Below are 20523 nucleotides of genomic sequence, written 5' to 3' on the forward strand. Positions count from 1 at the left end.
GTGGTCACGACTGGTCGGATCACAACGCCAACCTCCAATGATTTTTCCAAGTGGCCAAAGCCCTGAACCTTACTTATAACAGGGACGAGTGTGTGTTCGGAACCACCCGACTCGCTATCCTTGGGTATGTCGTGGAGAACGGGGTCATTGGCCCTGATCCCGATCGTATGCACCCCCTGTTAGAACTCCCTCTTCCCACCACCCTCAGAGCCTTCAGACAGTGCCTGGGCTTCTTTTCCTATTACGCCCAATGGGTCCCCCATTACGCAGACAAGGCCCGCCCCCTGGTCAAGTCTACCACATTTCCCCTCTCTGCCGAGGCCCGCGCGGCCTTCAGCCGCATTAAAGGGGACACTACCAAAGCAACAATGCATGCGGTGGACGAGACCATTCCCTTCCAAGTAGAGAGTAACGCCTCCGATTTCGCACTGGCTGCTACCCTCAATCAGGCAGGCAGGCCAGTAGCATTCTTCTCTCGTACCCTTCAAGGCCCTGAAATTCGGCACTCCACGGTGGAGAAAGAAGCCCAGGCCATAGTGGAAGCTATTAGGCACTGGAGGCACTATCTCGCTGGCAAAAGGTTCACCTTGCTGACTGACCAGCGCTCAGTTGCGTTCATGTTCAGCAACCAACCGCGGGGCAAAATCAAAAATGATAAAATTTTGCAGTGGAGAATAGAACTCTCCACCTACAACTATGATATCCTGTACCAGCCTGGAAGGCTCAATGAGCCCCCTGATACCCTATCCCGGGGAGCGTGTGCCAGTGCACAGCTCGACCAGCTATACGCCCTCCATGCCACCCAGCGGTCACCCGATTTTACCATTTCATGAAAGCCCGGAACCTGCCGTACTCCCTTGAGGACATCAGGACGATGACCAGGGACTGCCAAGTCTGCGCTGAGTGCAAACCGCACTTCTACCATCCTGAAAAGGCGCAACTTATCAAGGCCACCCGCCCCTTTGAGCGACTGAGTGTTGACTTTAAGGGCCCCCTTCCCTCCACCGACCGCAATGTCTACTTTCTCAACATTATCGACGAGTATTTGCAGTTCCCCTTTTCCATCCCCTGCCCCGACACCACTGCCACGTCCGTCATAAAAGCCCTGCGCCAGCTCTTCACTCTGTTCGGATATCCCTGCTATATCCACAGTGATAGAGGGTCCTCCTTTATGAGTGACGAGCTGCACCAGTACCTGCTGGCTAGGGGCATTGCTACTAGTAGGACCATGAGCTATAATCCCCGGGGAAATGGACAAGTGGAGAGGGAGAATGCCACAGTGTGGAAGGCCACACTTTTAGCCCATGTCAAAAGGGTTGCCGGTCTCTCGATGGCAGGAGGTCCTCCCTGAGGCACTCCACTCTATCCGCTCCCTGTTATGTACGTCCACCAATGCCACCCCTCACGAGCGCCTATTCTCTTTTCCCAGGAAGTCTGCCACTGGGACCACCCTACCAGCTTGGCTGACATCCCCAGGGCCAGTGCTGCTCCGGAAACATGTGAGGAGCAATAAATACTCCCCGCTGGTCGAGAGGGTTCACCTTCTACATGCGAACCCCCAGTATGCCTACGTGGTCTTACCTGATGGGCGGGAGGACACGGTCTCCGTCCGCGATCTGGCGCCCGCAGGAGCAGCAGACCACTACCCCGAACACTCCACGGTAACTATGAACCCTGTACCCGAGGTGACACCACGCACACCAAGCCCTACACAGACTCCTCACGACACTCCTATACCGGGCGTCTCGCACACGCATGAGGGATCACTGACGCCTAGTGGGCTGACACCTCCAGTTAGGCCGGAACCAGCACAACCACCGTCTCCGGTGCAATCACCACCGGCACCTGTGCAATCACAGCCGGTGCTACATAGATCGCAGCGACAGATTCGACCACCTGATAGACTTAACCTGTAAATAATACTTGTAAGAAACTTCGTCCCATGGGGACTCTCTTTTAAAACAAAGGGGGGGTGAATGTGGTGAACTACATATACCTGTCTGGACACACCCCCCCGCTGACTGCTCCTGTGGCTCCTCCCACAGACCCCGGTATAAAGGCGATTGGGGCCTGAGCCCTGCCCTCAGTCTCCAGGATGTAGTATGGTGGTCAATTGCCGTTTGTTCTTTCTTCCAGCCAATAAAAGCCGATATCTCGCCTCACGTCTCGGAGAGTTATTGACGGTGCACCAAGGGGAACACTTTGCATCGAGTGATAACAATGCTATTTGTTTCAAAGTAAATATGGAAATGGATAGGTCTAGTCCGCTGTTTGCAGAAAGGCCAGAAAGGATCCGGAAAATGTGGATTGGGACGGGCTGTTTACTGGCAAAGGTGTATGTGGTAAGTGGGAGGACTTCAAAAGTGAAGTTTTGAGTTCAAAGCTTGTATGTGTAGGAGGAACGAGGTTGCCCTAGCAGACAAGATGGAGAATCCTCAGGAATTCTACAGATACGTTAAAAGCAAAAGGATTGCATAGAGTGGTGCAGACAGCCCAGCGCATCTGTAGTTGTGAACTTCCCATGATTCAGGACATTTACAAAGACAGGTGTGTAAAAAACCCCAACCACAATCTATTCCAACTGCCACCATCCGGGAAACAGTACCGCAGCATAAAATCCAGGACCAACAGTCTCCGGGGACAGCTTCTTCCACCAGGCCAGCAGATGATTAACTCCTGCTGATTTGAGTGTATTTCTATGTTAAATTGACTGAATCTATTTATTATAAATTACTATAATTTGCATATTTAGACGGAGATGTAATGTAAAGATTTTTACTCCTCGTGTATGTGAAGGACGTAAGAAATGAAGTCAACTCAGTTCAGAATTCACATATTGAGCCAAAACATACTGGTCGTGATATGCCCCAATTAACAGGAATCCACTGTGTTGTGTTAAATTTTGAGTACCCTGCTAAAAGGTGATTGGGAGCAGTACAGGCAGCGAGGGACATTTTCAAAACTTCTAACTGGATCTGAACCAGCTGGAAAAATAGGCCGAAAAATAGCAGATGGAATCTAATACAGACAAATGTGAGGAGTTGCACTCTGATAGGACACCATCTTCACCCATTTGTGTTCAATTCTGCCGACTGATATTGGAGTATAAAATATTATGGAGTATAAAACTTGTATTATTTGCTGTGTAACCAAAACTATGTGAAATGCTAGGAATGTAGAAGACAATGGTGTGTTAATATGTGTTAACAAGAGGTAGCTAAGAGAGGTAGTCAGCTTTGAAGTTTGCTATGTGCTCTGCATGTATCCAATTGAATGTAGACGACAATGGTGTGGTAATGAGAGGTAGCTAAGAGATGTTTTTGCTTTGAACTTGTTTGCTGTGTAACCAAAGCTATGTAGTCAGCCTTGATGTAGATTATGTAGTTTGAACTTGCTATTTGAAATCTTAAGAATGTAGGAGACAATGGTGTGTTAATAAGAGGTAGCTAAGAGATGTAGACTAGAACATGAATAAGTCAATAGGTAGAAACAATAGTGGCGGATGTACTTGTGATATGCACCTATAGACCGCTTGGATATGTTAATACAACTAAACCAGGAGATTGTTTTAAAAGCTGCTATATCCGAGGATCGGGAGACAATCAGCGACTAGCTCAATGACTGTCTCAGCTTTGATTTGCAAATTAAAGTTTAACCCTTCTTGAAGAATCTTCTGCGTCTCTTGGTCATTTGTAAAGCACGAAAAACCACAACACTGACTGGGCCAATACTGTTAACAAACATGTACGATGATTAGCAATAAAACTGAGACTTACTGATTGAAGGTAGGTATGGTCCGTGGGGTACCAGTCTCCAAAGTACGACGGTGTGGTGGTGTGTTTCACTGCCTTAGTTACTGTTCTGGTATTGACAGTTGGCACAGCAGGGCCTTTGCCCGCCCATTTCCACAAATTCTCCTTTCCTTTGCTTTCATGGATTTTCCAAAAGGTCACTTCATCACTGGGTTTGTCGACCTTCTCAGAAACATTCATTTTCTTGTCGTCAGCACTGAGTGAAATCAGCTCTCTCACTTTACTGTGGGGAAGGGAGGGACAGTTAAAAGTTAATGGCACACAAAGAGTAGTAACTCATTTATCACAATAACTTCCTCTCATTTCCCTTCACCGTAGACTGTTAGATTAGAGTGCAGAATTGTTATTTCTCTTGCAGTTTAACTAAAGATTTCCTTCAGGACTCCTCTCCACAGGCAAGGAGTGGAACAGGAGGGCAGATCTCAGGAGACAGCTACATTATTTCCCCATGGAAATCACCACCACATCCCTTTGCCCAGACACAGTACTGCGGTGCACTGCCACCAAGACAGCCCTCCCTACTGAGCTAATCATCCCATGGGAGGAGGGAGTGGAAGTTGCCCCTGAGCTGAAGAGGAAGCTGACAGGAGTACAATCATCTACCATGTGGGGACAGGGTGCCAGGTTTCATCGGTGCATCGAGACTAGGATATGGCAGTGGCAGAAAGGGCCTCCAGAGTGTTGGCTGAAGAGGCAGAAAAGGGCAGCTTTTGGCTGTGGCTGAGGAAGGAAGTTGGGGGGCTGACTTACCCCACTGAAAGCTGCAGGGGTTGGCAGCGAGACGTTCCTGGCACTGCTCTGCCACCAGGATACACACCAGGACTAAGAGCGCGAAACATCAACAAGCAGTGGTCCGGGCTGATGACCCTGCGGCTGACCCTGCGGCTGACCCTAAGGGTCAAATGTACGGCAGGCAGCAACACCGAGCAGGAAACATCACCTTCCTGTCAATTTCATTGCGCTGCTGAACAGGAAGCATTTGACAAAGCCACACTGTGGAACTCCCAGAGAAGGCCAATTTGGGAGTTGTTTTGCCGGCTGAGCAATGGTTTTTTTCCGAGGGGACTACCAGAGGGCCAACCACCGTATGGGCAAGTTGCCCAAATGAAACATTTGACAAAGCCCTTGCACGAAAGACTCTGTGGGAAGGATTCAGAGGGCTGTGCCAGCTTACAATCATATGCTTACTTATAATTTTATATAATCACCTACAGTACTGTGAAAAAGTCTTAGGCACATATAGATGTATATAGCTAGGGTGTCAAAGAATTTTGCCAGTACTGTAGTACTTTGATGTGTTGCACGGTACAGCTGCCACAAACCATAAACAAATTTCATTAAGTGTGAGTGATGATAAACCTGATTCTGATATGGATCTCTATCGTGGACTGAGTGTGGGAAGAGGGCAGGGAGTGGGGAATCATGGTTGGGAAGAGGGCAGGGAGATGGGAGGGAGCAGAAAGCACCAGAGAGAGATTCTGCAATGATCAATAAAACAATAGTTTGGAAACAAATGCCCTTGCGTGGTAACTCAGGGCTGGGTGTGTCTGCACCCGTGGTACTCCTCCTTTGCCACCTGTCCCACACTCCTCCCACTGTGCTCTACCCTTGTCATTACTATTTATTTAAGACTTTCGCACAGTACTTTTCATACAGGGCAAGATTAACTTTAAACAACACACACAAGGTTTACTTTACTTTATTGTCACCAAACAATTGATACTAGAGTGTACAATCATCACAGCGATACTTGATTCTGTGCTTCGCGCTCCCTTAAGTACAAATCGAAGTAAATATAATAAAAATTTATATTATAAAGCATAATTAGAAAATAGAAAAGGGTAAGTAAGATAGTGCAAGTCAGGTCCGGATATTTGGAAGGTACGGCCCAGATCCGGGTCAGGATCTGTTCAGCAGTCTTATCACAGTTGGAAAGAAGCTGTTCCCAAATCTGGCCGTACGAATCTTCAAGCTCCTGAACCTTCTCCCGGAGGGAAGAGGGACAAAAAGTGTGTTGGCTGGGTGGGTCGTGTCCTTGATTATCCTGGCAGCACTGATCCGACAGCGTGCGGTGTAAAGTGAGTCCAAGGATGGAAGATTGGTTTGTTTGATATGCTGGGCTATGTTCACGATCTTCTGCAGCTTCTTCTGGTCTTGGACAGGACAACTTCCATACCAGGTTGTGATGCACCCTGGAAGAATGCTTTCTACAGTGCATCTATAAAAATTAGTGAGGGTTTTGGGGGACAGGCCAAACTTCTTCAGCTTTCTCAGGAAATAAAGGCACTGGTGGGACTTCTTGGCAGTGGACTCTGCTTGACAGATTAACAGATAGTTTAAAAGAAAAGGTTAAAAGAAGATAGTAAAGTTGTTTGCACCGTTAGAGATAAACAGAGAGGAAGAGGTGGAGAATTTCTTAAATGCATTTATTTTAATGCTAGGAGCATTGTAAGAAAGGTGGATGAGCTTAGAGCAGGGATTGATACCTGGAAATATGATGTTGTATAGAATCAGAGGGACAAGAGGGGGGAGGTGTTGCATTGCTTGTCAGAGAAAATATTACAGCGGTGCTCTGGCAGGATAGATTAGAGGGCTCGTCTAAGGGGGCTATTTGGGTGGAATTGAGGAATGGGAAAGGTGTAGTAACACTTATAGGGGTGTATTATAGACCACCTAATGAGGAGCAAGAATTGGAGGAGCAAATTTGTAAGGAGATAGCAGATATTTGTAGTAAGCACAGGGTTGTAATTGCAGGAGATTTTAATTTTCCACACATAGACTGGAAAGCCCATACTGTAAAAGGGCTGGATGGTTTGGAGTTTGTAAAATGTGTGCAGGATAGTTTTTTTGCAGCAATACATAGAGGTACCAACTAGAGAAGGGGCAGTGTTGGATCTCCTGTTAGGGAGTGAGATAGGTCAGGTGACAGAGGTATGTGTTGGGGAGCACTTCGGGTCCAGTGATTACAATGCCATTAGTTTCAATATAATTATGGAGAAGGATAGGACTGGACCCAGGGTTGAGATTTTTGATTGGAGAAAGGCTAACTTTGAGGAGATGCGAAAGGATTTAAAAGGAGTGGATTGGGACAATTTGTCTTATGGGAAGGATGTAATAGAGAAATGGAGGTCATTTAAAGGTGAAATTTTGAGGGTACAGAATCTTTATGTTCCTGTTAGGTTGAAAGGAAAGGTTAAAAGTTTGAGAGAGCCATGGTTTTCAAGGGATATTGGAAACTTGGTTCAGAAAAAGAGAGAGATTTACAATAAATATAGGCAACATGGTGTAAATGAGGTGCTTGAGGAATATAAAGAATGTAAAAAGGATCTTAAGAAAGAAATTAGAAAAGCTAAAAGATACGAGGTTGCTTTGGCAAGTAAGGTGAAAATAAATCCGAAGGGTTTCTACAGTTACATTAATAGCAAAAGGATAGTGAGGAATAAAATTGGTCCCTTAGAGAATCAGAGTGGACAGCTATGTGTGGAGCCAAAAAAGATGGGGGAGATTTTGAACAATTTCTTTTCTATTAGAGAATATCCTTCTCTAAGGAGAAGGATATTTAATTGTGTAAGGTAAGGGAAACAAGTAGGGAAGTTATGGAAACTATGATGATTAAAGAGGAGGAAGTACTGGCGCTTTTAAGGAATATAAAAGTGAATAAATCTCCGGATATTCCCTTGGACCTTGAGGGAAGTTAGTGTAGAAATGGCAGGGGCTCTGACAGAAATATTTCAAATGTCATTAGAAACGGGGATGGTGCTGGAGGATTGTCATATTGCTCATGTTGTTCCATTGTTTAAAAAGGATTCTAAGAGTAAACCTAGCAATTATAGGCCTGTAAGTTTGACGTCAGTGGTGGGTAAATTAATGGAAAGTGTTCTTAGAGATGGTATATATAATTATCTGGATAGACAGGGTCTGATTAGGAACAGTCGACATGGATTTTGCGTGGAAAGTCATGTTTGACAAATCTTATTGAATTTTTTGAAGAGGTTACTAGGAAAGTTGACAAGGGTAAAGCAGTGGATGTTGTCTATATGGACTTCAGTAAGGCCTTTGACAAGGTTCCACACGGAAGGTTCAATCTTTAGGTATTAATACTGAAGTAGTAAAATGGATTCAACAGTGCCTGGATGGGAGATGCCAGAGAGTAGTGGTGGATAACTGTTTGTCAGGTTGGAGGCCAGTGACTGGTGGTGTGCCTCAGGGATCTGTCCTGGTTCCAAAGTTGTTTGTCATATACATTAATGATCTGGATGATGGGGTGGTAAATTGGATTAGCAAGTATGCAGATGATACTAAGGTAGGTGGCGATGTGGATAATGAAGTAGGTTTTCAAAGCTTGCAGAGAAATTTAGGCCAGTTAGAAGAGTGGGCTGAAAGATGGCAGATGGAGTTTCATGCTGATAAGTGTGAGGTGCTACATTTTGGTAGGAATAATCCAAATAGGACATACATGGTAAATGGTAGGGCATTGAGGAATGCAGTAGAACAGAGTGATCTAGGAATAATAATGCATAGTTCCCTGAAGGTGGAATCGCATGTGGATAGGGTGGTGAAGAAAGCTTTTTGTATGCTGGTCTTTATAAATCAGAGCATTGAGTATAGGAGTTGGGGTGTAATGTTAAAATTGTACAAGGCATTGGTGAGGCCGAATTTGGAGTATTGTGTACAGTTCTGGTCACCGAATTATAGGAAAGATATCAACAAAATTGAGTACAGAACAGAGAAGATTTATTAGAATGTTACCTGGGTTTCAGTACCCAAGTTACAGGGAAAGGTTGAACAAGTTAGGTCTTTATTCTTTGGAGCGTAGAAGGTTGAGTGGGGACTTGATAGAGGTATTTAAAATTATGAGGGGGATAGATAGAGTTGACGTGGATAGGCTTTTTCCATTGAGAGTAGGGGTGATTCAAACAAGAAGACATGAGTTGAGAGTTAGGGGGCAAAGGTTTAGGGGTAACACAAGGGTGAACTTCTTTACTCAGAGAGTGGTAGCTGTGTGGAACGAGCTTCCAGTAGAAGTGGCAGAGGCAGGTTCGATATTGTCATTTAAAGTAAAACTGGATAGGTATATGGACAGGAAAGGAATGGAGGGTTATGGGCTGAGTGTGGGTCGGTGGGACTATGTGAGAGTAAGCATTCGGCACAGACTAGAAGGGCCGAGATGGCCTGTTTCCATGCTGTAATTGTTATACGGTTATATGGTTATAACATAATGTACAGGCAAGGAAAGACTGCAGACAGCCCAGGCCAGGAAGGCCTTTGAAGAGCAATAGCTTCCCTTTGCAAAACACATTACCCCTACTGCAGTAATACAAGCATGCAAAACACACACACTAAGTGACAATTGCTTTACCAATTTCAAAGTACAGTACATCTATTTTAAGGCCTAGGGCATTTTACATCTGTAAGACAATCACTCATTTCACTCTGACATAATTATGGCTTTACACTGTATTCCCATTGACTCATTCAGGCAACTCACCCATATTTATGATAGGGTATCAAGGACATAGGAAGTACAAAAACAAAAGATTAGGAGTTAGAAATCCAAAACAAAACATATAAAATGCTGGAGGAACTCAGTAGGTCAGCACTCAGGAAATGAATACACAGTCAACATTTTGGGCTGAGGCCATTTATTAGGACTGGAAAGGAAGGGAGAAGAAGCCAGAATAAGGTGGGCGGGGGGAGGTGTATAAACTGGGAGGTGATAGATGAAGTCGGGTGGGCAGGTGAGAGGGACGAAGTAAGAGGCAGGGAGGTGACAGGCAGAGAAGGTAAAGGGCTGGTGAAGAAGGGATCTGATAGGAGAGCAGAGTGGACCATGGGAGAAGGAGAAGGAGGAGGGGCACCAGAGGGAGTTGAGAGGCAAGAGTGGGGAATTAAAAAGGGAACGGGAGGGGGAGGAGAAACTACTGGAAATTAAAGAAAGCAATGCTTATGCCATCAGGTTGGAGGCTTCCTCGATGGAATATGAGATATCGCTCCTCCACCTTAAGAGCAGCCTCAGTGCAGCAGAAGAGGAGGTTGTAGACCGCCATGTAGGTCAGCATGGCAGTGGGGGGACAAGGGAACAAATACACTCTCCTGTGCAGGACTGGTCTCACACGGTGGTGAGGGCGGAGCTGCCAGAGTAAGCCAAGCCCACCCATATCCTTCAGCACGCAAGTGATATCACAGCACAGCTCCACTCACGCCGCCAAATGCCATCAAGACCGAAGAACTGCTTTGAGTCATGTTCTCAATATGCACTGTTTATTAACTTTCTCTTAGCATTTGAATAGCTTGTTGTCTTTTACAAATTAGTTGCCGTCCGTCGCGTTGAGCGCAGTCTTTCATTGATTCTATTGTGTTTTTTGTATTTACTGGGAATGCCCGCAAAAAATGAATCTCAAGGTTGTAACATAACATAGACGGAAAGGTAACAATGATTTTTACTCCTCATGTATATGAAGGATGTGAGTAACAGTCAACTCAATACATGTACTTTGACAATAAATTTACTTTGAACTTTGAAATACCATTGAAGTACATGGATAACTGTCCACAGATACCAAACAGAAACTCTGTGCAAAATGCAATCAGTAGCCACTTTATTGGGTACCACTTGTACCTGGTAAAGTGGCCACTGAGTGTATGTTCGTGGTCTTCTGCTGCTATAGCCCGTCCACTTCAGAGTTCGACGTGTTGTGTGGTCAGAGACTATCTTCTGCACACCACTGTTGTAGAGTCTGGTTATTTGAGTTGCTGTCAGCTTGAATCCATCTGCCTCTGACCTTGAATCCTCTGACCTCAAATACAAGAAAATCTGCAGATGCTGGTGGAACGCAGCAGGCCAGGCAGCATCGATAGGAAGAAGTACAGGTGACGTTTCGGGCCAAGACCCTTCGTCAGGACTAACGAAGGGTCTCGGCCCGAAACATCGAAGGTACTTCCTCCCAGAGATGCTGCCTGGCCTGCTGTGTTCCACCAGCATTTTTGTGTGTGTTGCTTTAATTTCCAGCATCCGCAGATTTCCTCGTGCTTGCATTTTCAAAATCTGCAGATGCTGAAAATCCAAAGCAGAGATTTACAGGCAGCCACAAAATAAAGAAACCCAATAGAACCCACTTTTTTTTTTAAAAAGTGGACTGTCAAACACCCAATGTTCAGAAAGAAAAACAAATCATGCAAACAATAAAAGTAACCAAAAGTAATATTCAGAATTGGAGTTCACTAAAATGAATCTACAGCCACGGAGCCAGACACAGCTGGTCCAGGAGCCCATTATTCACAGGCCACAGCCTTAGTTCAGCGCCAAGACGAGTAAACCTCGCCAAGCTGTGAGCTGAACACTGGCCCAAGTCTCTCAGCCTGAAGGAAGAAGCTATTACCCCTTATAGCTTTAGGTATTCAGTTCCACAGTTCAGAAGCGCAGTTCAAAAAAGCTGATCTGATAATTGTCTTTCAAGGGAGGAATTGCTGAAATTTAAGTGACCAGCAAAAGAAGACCTGAGAGCTCGAGCAGGATTACAAAACGAAAATGATTCTGTGGTGTACTCCATTCCCAGATCAATGACAGCTTTAACAACAAGTACAGGTTTGGCACCCCTTATCCAAAACTCCAAAATGCTTTTGACCATAGGCATATCATCACAAATGGGAAATTTCACAAGGTTCCCAGGTGATGCACAGCTCTCTGCACAGCACAGGCAGTTCTGAGAAGTGAGCTCACATACATAATGAAGAGAAGTTAATGAAAAATAGAAAAACACTGCATAAAATGAAGATCTCGAATATGTATTGAAAGAGTGGATTCGACAGTGGAGTGAATGTACGTCACTTAGCGGTTTGCTGATCACGATCAACTGAAAGTTGAAGGTAAGTGTGAAAGGCACAACATTAATTTATTTTTTAAGATTTGCAATGATAAGGGATCTGTTGGTCATGAAGCAGCAGAGAATTTCATTGATGAGTCTGCCAAGATCATCGCTGATGAAAGTCTAACACCAAGCAGTACACACGTGATGAACAAGTGCTTACTGCCAGCACATAAATTCAGAGCCAGGAACAACAGCGATGCCAAGCAGCCACTGACTGTCCACGTAGGCAGCTGAGGTAGTGATAGCCTATCTTTCCGATGGTTCAATGCGCACATTATTGTTTCATGCACAAAATTATTAACAATATTATATAAACCTATCTCCAGAGTATATGCATAAGCTGTATGCGTAATATAAATGGACTTTTGTATTTAGACTTGGGTCCTATCCCCAAGAACCTTAGTATATAGAATCAAATTTTCCAAAATCCAAAACACTTCCGGCCCTGAGCATTTCGGATAAGAGGTGCTCCACCGTAATAGGAATCAGAGGGGCAACATTTTTACCTGGATATGGAATGAGCTGCAGAGGAAGTGGTGAAGCAAGTACGTTAACAACATTTAAAAGGCGCTCCGATAGCAATGGTTTAGGATCGGGTGGCACAGTAGTGTAGCACTTACTGCATGCTTTCCAGGGCCAGCGATCAAGGTTCAGTTCCTGCCACTGTCTGTAAGGAATTTGTTCTCCCCATGATTACATGGGTTCTACCGCGTGCTCCAGTCTCTCCCCCCCCCCCCCCCCACACACACACACACACACTCCATTAGGATTAGTAAACTGTGGGTGTGCACCGAAAACATAGCAACATCTGCGGGCTGCCCCAGCACATCCTCGGACAGTGCTGGCCATTGACACAAATGCCACATTTCACCGAATGGTTCATCGCTTCAATCCACATGTGCCAAATAAAGCTAACCTTTAATAGAATTATTTGTTTAAGACAGCTCTAAAGGGTCACCCCTCATTCTCCTATATGCAAATTGATAAAGTCCCGGTATGCTCGGCCTCTCTCGATAAATCAATCCCTCAAGTCCTCGTAACATCCTTGTAAATCTCTCTCTCGCCCAGCGCCATCTCTCCTTCAGTAGAGTGACCAAAACTGAACACGGTATTCAAAATGGGCCAAACACGGGCGAATGGGATTAATTTAGATGGGAATTTCGGTCGGCAAACACAGCAGTCTTTTTGTGCTGCGTCGGGCCCAGAGTAACAATTATTTCGTTCTTTCGTGCAGGAAACGACATTAAACCATCTTGAATAGACTAGTTGGCCGAATAGCCCGCTTCCTTGCTGTATGACCCTATGACTTAGTCTAAACTATCTTGTAGGAAATAAAACAACGCTGGCAAAACACTTTCCGGATGGACTGTGGAGAGCCAGGAGAGAACAAGGAATTGTTTTCACCCTTCTAAAACAAAGCGGTCAGGATTACTGCGAGCCATTAAAAAGATGGAAATAAAGTTAAAACATGATTTTTTTTTAAAAAAAAGGCGATGTTTGAGAGAGTCGTAACAGCGAGTTCACAACTGGCGCACTTGGCCCTAGAGTCTGTGTATCGGGAATTGTGCCTCGACTCTAATCATCAGGACACTCAAGACTCATTCGGGCTGTTAGGGGGTATTTTTCTGCCCTGCGACCTCGAAAGCCGAGTCGCCCTCATCTTTAAAACTGTTTTCAAAATATCTTCGGTCCATGGCGGATTAGCGGTTGAAAGAAACTAGGTTTCCTTGAAAGTGTTTTATATGAAAACGTTTTCTTGGTGCATAAAGAGCAGTTGTAAAGGTCAACCTCCCACCACCACCCCCGTGCTGGCGTAGTTACTCGCAGGGTTAGGTGAATTTACAGTTAATTTTACTTTTAGGTAAATTTACAGTTGTTTTAACTGCAACCCGGGTTTACACGCCCTCGCTCTCGGCTGACGGGAGGCCGAATTATTACTAACGGTAACTGCACCCTTTTTAAAGCTGCCGCTAACTTATCAAGCACTCAGTGTTTTAGCCAAATAAAAAGAGACAATCCCTGTGCCCTTTTAAGAGAGAGAGAAAAAACATCGGCCTCTAAAATTTACTAAACTACTAAACTAACTCTAGTTCAACTTAAGACGCCGCGAAGCGGAGAAACGCGAGGTTGTTTTAAAGGAGTATATAGACGTTATCGTACGTCAAATTACAACAGAATCGTAAATAACAGGCCGGAAATTTATCTGCTAGTTTCCTGGAACAATTAGGGAAGAGAAAGGGAGAGGAAGGTTCTTGTAAAGGGAGACCAGATACAATTCACTAAATTTGTGGGAGCACGTTTTAAGTTTAAAAAATCGAATTGCTTTGTAAACGACCGGGAAGACAAACACAAGGGTACCTGTACACAGGTGTAAAATCCATCTGCATGTAGATCACAAGGAGAGTAAGTAAACACGCAAACATTAACCAAAACTTCGAAAATGGCACAAACTTCCTCATTTTAAATCCAACGAGTTGTCAGCGGCTTTCAAGAGAAATAAAAACGCGATTATGATGGCAGAGAGAGAAACTTTCTTTGCCTCGTTGTTAAGCGACGCCTCTTGACTATTAACTCCAAACTAAACCCAACCCATTTCGAGTCAGAGGAAACGTGAGGACACCCACTCGTTCAGTAAATCCCCAGCCTCGCTCGTTCGGCGAATTAACGTTGAGGCGCGACAGTTTAAAGCCAATGCCTTATCAACATTGTGGCAGGAGTCTGTTGAGGATCAACCTTTGTGCGTTTCCTTGTGAACAACATCCTTTGAGAGCGTACCGCTAAAATGTCCCCAGATGCAACAATAAATTAATACCAAAACATCGCAAGGGGGTAGAAGAGGTTTTTAATGAGGGTGGGAGGTGGACTTGGGCCGCTACCGGTGCAGTCTGCAGTGGAAGAGAATGAAGAGGCAGAGAAGGTTATAGGGCAGGGGGTAAGGAAGAGCGAGGCCAGGGAGCAATTGGAAACAGGAAGATAAGAAGGTTAAATCTGGGCCGTGGCAAACCAAGGAATCAGAATCAGGTTTATTATCACTGTCTTGATGGCGCGAAATTTGTTGTTTTGCAGCATAAAAACATAACAAAATATAAATTACAAAATCAATAATTAGTGCAAAAAAGGGGAATAACAAGGTAGTGTTCCAGGGTTCATGGGCCATACGGAAAACTGGTGGTAGATAGGAAGAAACTGTTGAAAGTTCAAAGTAAATTTATTATCAAAGTACATATACGTCACCATATACTGCCCTGAAATTCATTTTCTTGTCTGCATACTCAACAAATCTATAGAATGATAGCTATAACAGAATCAATGAAAGACCAGAGGGCAAAAGACATAAACTATGCAAATACAAAAATAAAGACAATAATAATAAATATCAAAAACATGAGATGAAGAGTTCTTAGATTGTGGGAACATTTCAATGATGGGGCAAGAGAAGTTGAGTGAGTTCTCCCCTCTGGTTCAGGAGCCTGATGATTGAGGGGTAATAACTCTTCCTGAATCTGCTGGTGTGAGGTCTGAGGGTCCCGTACCTTCTTCCTGAAGGCAGCAGCAAGAAGAGAATATGTCCTGGGCAGTGGGGTCCCTGGTCACATCTCCCACTCCCCATCCTCATTACATTCTAAAGGGTTGTATCGAGAGCATCCTGAGCAGCTGCATCACTGCCTGGTTCGGAAATTGCACCATCTCGGATCGCAAGACCCTGCAACGGATAGTGAGGTCAGCTGAGAAGATCATCTCATCTCTTCCCGCCATCACGGACATTTACACTACACGCTGCATCCGCAAAGGAAACAGCATTATGAAGGACCCCATGCACCCCTCATACAATCTCTTCTCCCTCCTGCCGTCTGGGAAAAGGCACCGAAGCATTCGGGCTCTCGCGACCAGACTATGTAACAGTTTCTTCCCCCAAGCTATCAGACTCCTCAATACCCAGCGCCTGGACTGACACCTTACTGCCCTATTGTCCTGTTTATTATTTATTGTAATGCCTGTACTGTTTTGTGCACTTTAAGCAGTCCTGGTTAGGTCTGTAATCCAGTGTAGTTGTGTGTGTGTGTGTGTGTGTTTTTTTTCTCTGTGTTGTTGTTTTTTTTACGTAGTTCAGTCTAGTTTTTGTATTGTGTCATGTAACACCATGGTCCTGAAAAACATTGCCTCATTTTTACTATGCACTGTACCAGCAGTTATGGTCAAAATGACAATAAAAGTGACTTGACTTGACTTGATGATGGATGCTACTTTCCTGCAACAGCATTTTGTGATCAATGGAGGGGAGGGTTTTACCGTGACGGACTGGGCTGTATCCATTACTTTTTGTAGGATTTTCCATTCAAGGACATTGGTGCTTCCATACCAGACTGTGGTGAAGTCAGTCAATATACTCTACTACACATCTATAGAAGTTAGTCAAAGTCATGCCAAATCTTCACAAACTTGTAAGGAAGTAGAGGTACTACCGTGTGTGTTTTGTTTTGCGTGCTGGGTCTGGGCTAACTCCTCTGAAACGATAGCAGCAAGGAATTTAAAATTGCTGACCTCTCCACCTCTGATCCTCCAGTGAGGACTGGTTCCCCAACCTCCTCCTGAGATCACTGATCAGCTCCTTGGTCATTCTGACGTTGAGTGAGAGGTTGTTGTTGTGGCACCACTCGTCCAGATTTTCAGTCTCCATCCTATATGCTGATCCATCACCACCTTTGGTTCAGCGTTTTGACAGAGGTCTCGTCAGCAAACTCGAATCTGGGACTGGAGCTGCACTTAGCCTCACGGTGTAAAGCGAGTAGAGCAGGGGGATAAGCGCGCAGTCCCGTGGTGCACCTGTGCAGGTTGAGATCAGATCGTGGAGGAAATGTCGCTGCCAATCCAACTGACTGGGATCTGCATGTGAGGCAATTGAGCCTCCATTTGCACAAGGGGGTATGGAGGCCAACATCTTGGAGCTTATTGATTAGTTTTGAGGGGACGATGGTGTTGAGTGCTGAGCTGTAGTCAAACCAGGAGCATCCTGATGTGTGCATCTTTGTTCGGGGATTGACTGAAGAATGAATTACATGACCCGGACCAGGGGCTAAGCAGCTGCTACACTTCGCCCAAGGGTGACCTGGAGGCTAGCGAAGGGAAGGAGTACTCTACACCTCCTTTGGTAGAGACTTATCTCCACTCTGCCATTCAACATAGAAATATACTGCAGAATTAAGTCCTTCAGCTTAACTTCTCATTTCCAAACAAAGTGTCAAACTAAGCTAATACTATTTCACCACATTCAGCCTTTATGCAAATATCTTTTAAGTATTATAGTTGCTCTATAGGTTATACCATATGGACTCCACCCTCTGCATATAGAAGTTTCCCCAAATGTTCCCTTTAAATCTTTCTTCTCTCCCTTCAAATCTGCATCCTCTAGTAGAGGGTAGAAAGACCACAGTGAGGGTAGAAAGACCACAGTGAGGGTAGAAGACCACAGTGAGGGTAAAAAGACCACAGTGAGGGTAGAAGGCCATAGTGAAATGACGGTGGGGGGGGGGGGGGTTTCTTCTTCCCCTTGAGTATGGTGATGTTTGGAAATAATTACCTGAATGAGCAATGAAGGCTTGCAATCTCATCTTTACCACCATGGAAAGGACATGGATAGTAATCTACAAAGCTGAAGAAGCCCTGTTGGAAAACAAAGAACCAAAGGTGGTAACTTCACCTCTCTACTCAACAACATGGTTTGGATTAGTTAGGACCTCATAAGAACATAAGAAACAGGAGCAGGAGTCGGCCATCTGGCCCATCGAGCCTGCTCTGACATTCAGTAAGATCATGGCTGATTTGACCACGGACTCATCTCCAACTTTCTGCCTTTCCCCCATAACCCTTAATTCCCCTACAATGCAAAAATCTATCCAACCTCTTCTTAAATATATTCACTGAGCTAGCCTCCACTGCTTCATTGGGCAGAGAATTCCACAGATTCTCCACCCCCTGGGAAAAGCAGTTCCTCCTCATCTCCATCCTAAACCTACTCCCTCAAATCTTGAGGCTATATCCACTAGTAGAAACCATGTGAACATCTTTCCTGCCTCTATCTTATCTATCCTTTTCATAATTTTATATTTTCTATGAGATCTCCTCTCATTCTTCTGAATTCCAGCGGGTACAGAATGCACTTGATGGGACAGAACGTACTGAATGGACTGAGTGGCATCCTTGTATTGTAAACTATGAGTCAAGGGACAACAGGTTGCTCGGTGAGGAGAAACTAGCTTTAAACTCACCGGGGTTTAGAAGAGTGAGGGGTGACCTCCACTGAGAAATGGAGGGACTGAGACAGATCAGGATTCCTACAGAAATTATCAAGCTGGAGAAGGTGTAGAAAACACTCACAGGAATGCCACCCAAGACTGGAGAGTTGAGTGGGCAGGGAGAGATCAGATAGGAAAAGACTGTTTTCCCTGGAGCAAAACGTTTATAAAATTAAGTGGGGAATAGTTAAGGTGGACGGAGACTGTCTTTTTCCCAGGTTAGGGAAGTTTAAAACTACAGGATATAGGTTTAAGGTGAGAGGGAAAAGATTTAAAGAGTACCTGTGGGTGGTGGTCCTCCAAGAGGACCACAACTCTGGCCAGGTTTGGAGGCTGGCGTGCCTCAATGACCCAGAGAGCTGTGTTGGCTGGAGCCAGGGCTTTATGCTTTGGCTCTTTGTTGGGTCACCCATGCCAAACAGGTCAAAGGGTAGAGGCCAGACTAAGAGTGGTCCACCAGTCCTCCAGGTTCAGGAGTTCAGCTCAGGGCTAGCATCCCTGACTGGTCAAAAAACAATTTTTATGGAATCAGCAATGAAGAACCCTCCTATACAGACAGAGATGGAGGATGTTCAATGCTGCCCCAAATGCCAGCGGTGTAACAGGCAGTAAGTGAGGGTAATGGGGACATGGAACATATGACAAAATTAGGTGGCTGAAGTGAAAAGAATTATAACTTTGGATAAGAGATTCAGACATGTACTTGGACAAGAACGGTTTAGAAGATTATGGGCCAAGTACAGTCAAAGGCATCTTGGTTGCCATGAACAAGATAGGCTGAAGGGCTGTATGACTCCATGAACCTATGAACCCAGGGATAGTCTTTGGGTAAAGTCTTGGACATCTGGGCAGGAGAGGAGAAATTTCATTCTGTGAGTGGTTGTGAATAAGATCATAAGTCATAGGAGTAAAATTAAGTCATTCAACCCATTGAGTCTACATTGTCATTTGATCATGGTTGATTTATTTTCCCTCTCAATCCCATCCTCCTACCTTCTCCCTGTAACCATTGACGCCCCTACTAAGTAAGAATCTATCCACTTTAAGTACAGTATACACGATGATTTGATTGACACAGTTGCCAGTGGCTACAAATTCCACAGATTCACCACTCCTTGCTAAAGAAATTCCTCATCTCTGTCAAAAGGGACAGTGCTATTTTCTTGGAGTCCTCTCTGGTCCTAGACTCTCCCTCTGTTGGAAGCATCCTCTCCACCTTCCTTCCCATCTTTGGAACTATGTACCTCAAAGTTCAAAATAAATTTATTATCACCATATAATATCCTGAGATTCCCTTACCTGCAGGCATTCACAGTAGATCGAACAAGTACAATAGAACCAAATGAAAAACTACATGTCAAGACTATCAAAAGACTAATATGCAAAGACAAGCTGTGGAAATAAAAAATTACAAAGTTAATAGTACAAAGTACATAAGTTATAGAGTCCTTGAAAGTGAGGCTTCAGGTTGTGGAATCAGTTCAGAGTTGTGGTGAGTGAAGTTATCCACACTGGTTCAGGAGCCTGATGTTGAAGGGTTCTAACTGTTCCTGAACCTGATGATGTGGGACCAAAACCTCCTGTACCTCCATCCCAATGACAGCAGTGAGAAGAGAGCATGGCCTGGATGGTGGGCATCCTTGATGATGCTTTCTTGTGCTCAGTATTGGAGGGGGGGTGGATTTGCCAGTGATGGTTATGCATGCTGATTCTTTGTGATTATTTTAAGCCGAAGTAGATTTTGGGATACTGGGTGAATCTATGTTTGCAAAGAAAGAAGAACTGAGTTACAGGTTCGGCCATTATCTGGCAGGATGACGGAGCAGTGCATGATGGGTCACATGACCTGTTCTTATTTCTACAGGCTGAACCCTAATGACGGTCTCCCGACAAATGAGCAAGCCCCCATTTAAGTTCAAAATTCTGACATTCTGTATATAGATAACTTCATTCCAGTAAACGGCAGAACTAGTTTCCACTTTTAGTAATTATTCTTTCAAATGCTTTTTATACCATTCATTACAATACCATGGAGGTATGGTTACTGTGTATTTTTGTATATTATCTGACTTATTATGGACAGAATCAATATAAGTACACCTGTAAAAATGAAACTCGTTCGTTACCCAGGGACAGCCTGTAGTTCATATTTAAACTGCTTGGAAAGTGATTTATTTTCATTTTTGGATATTATTTTTTAAATCATTGAAAACTGCGTGGTTTTCCAATCAACTACTTCCAAAGTGAACCGGCTCAGAACAACCTCCAGAACACCAGGAGGCCAAGCAGTGATGTTAAGGATGCAGAACTTGTTATGTTATAAAGATTTGTAAAATTATCAGAGACATTGTCAGAGGAGATGGTCAGATTTTTTTATCCCTAGGGTGGTTTGGGGAGACTGAAGCTTGAAGGCACAGGTTTGTGATCAGAGAAGATGAGGTGCAAATTTTTTATACAGAGGATGGTGTTAATATGGAATGAACTGCTAGAATTGGAATAATTACAACATTTAAAAGGTTTTCAAACAAGTACTTGGTTAGGAAAGGAGTG

General features: G+C 44.5%; 1 protein-coding gene across 1 annotated transcript in view; it reads right to left on the minus strand.

The window, feature by feature from the left end:
- The window catches only part of st6galnac (ST6 (alpha-N-acetyl-neuraminyl-2,3-beta-galactosyl-1,3)-N-acetylgalactosaminide alpha-2,6-sialyltransferase), a 73522-nt gene extending 59122 nt beyond the window's left edge, over positions 1-14400 (minus strand). The window contains exons 1-2 of the mRNA XM_073026300.1: positions 14039-14400; positions 3777-4035 (exon numbers count right to left, since the gene is read on the minus strand). Of these exons, the coding sequence (XP_072882401.1) occupies positions 3777-4035; positions 14039-14139 (360 nt within the window). The 5' untranslated portion in view covers positions 14140-14400. The remainder of the gene's footprint in view (positions 1-3776; positions 4036-14038) is intronic.
- Positions 14401-20523: the final 6123 nt, after the last annotated feature.

Source organism: Hemitrygon akajei, chromosome 22 (assembly GCF_048418815.1).
Source record: "Hemitrygon akajei chromosome 22, sHemAka1.3, whole genome shotgun sequence".
Taxonomy (NCBI): Eukaryota; Metazoa; Chordata; class Chondrichthyes; order Myliobatiformes; family Dasyatidae; genus Hemitrygon; species Hemitrygon akajei.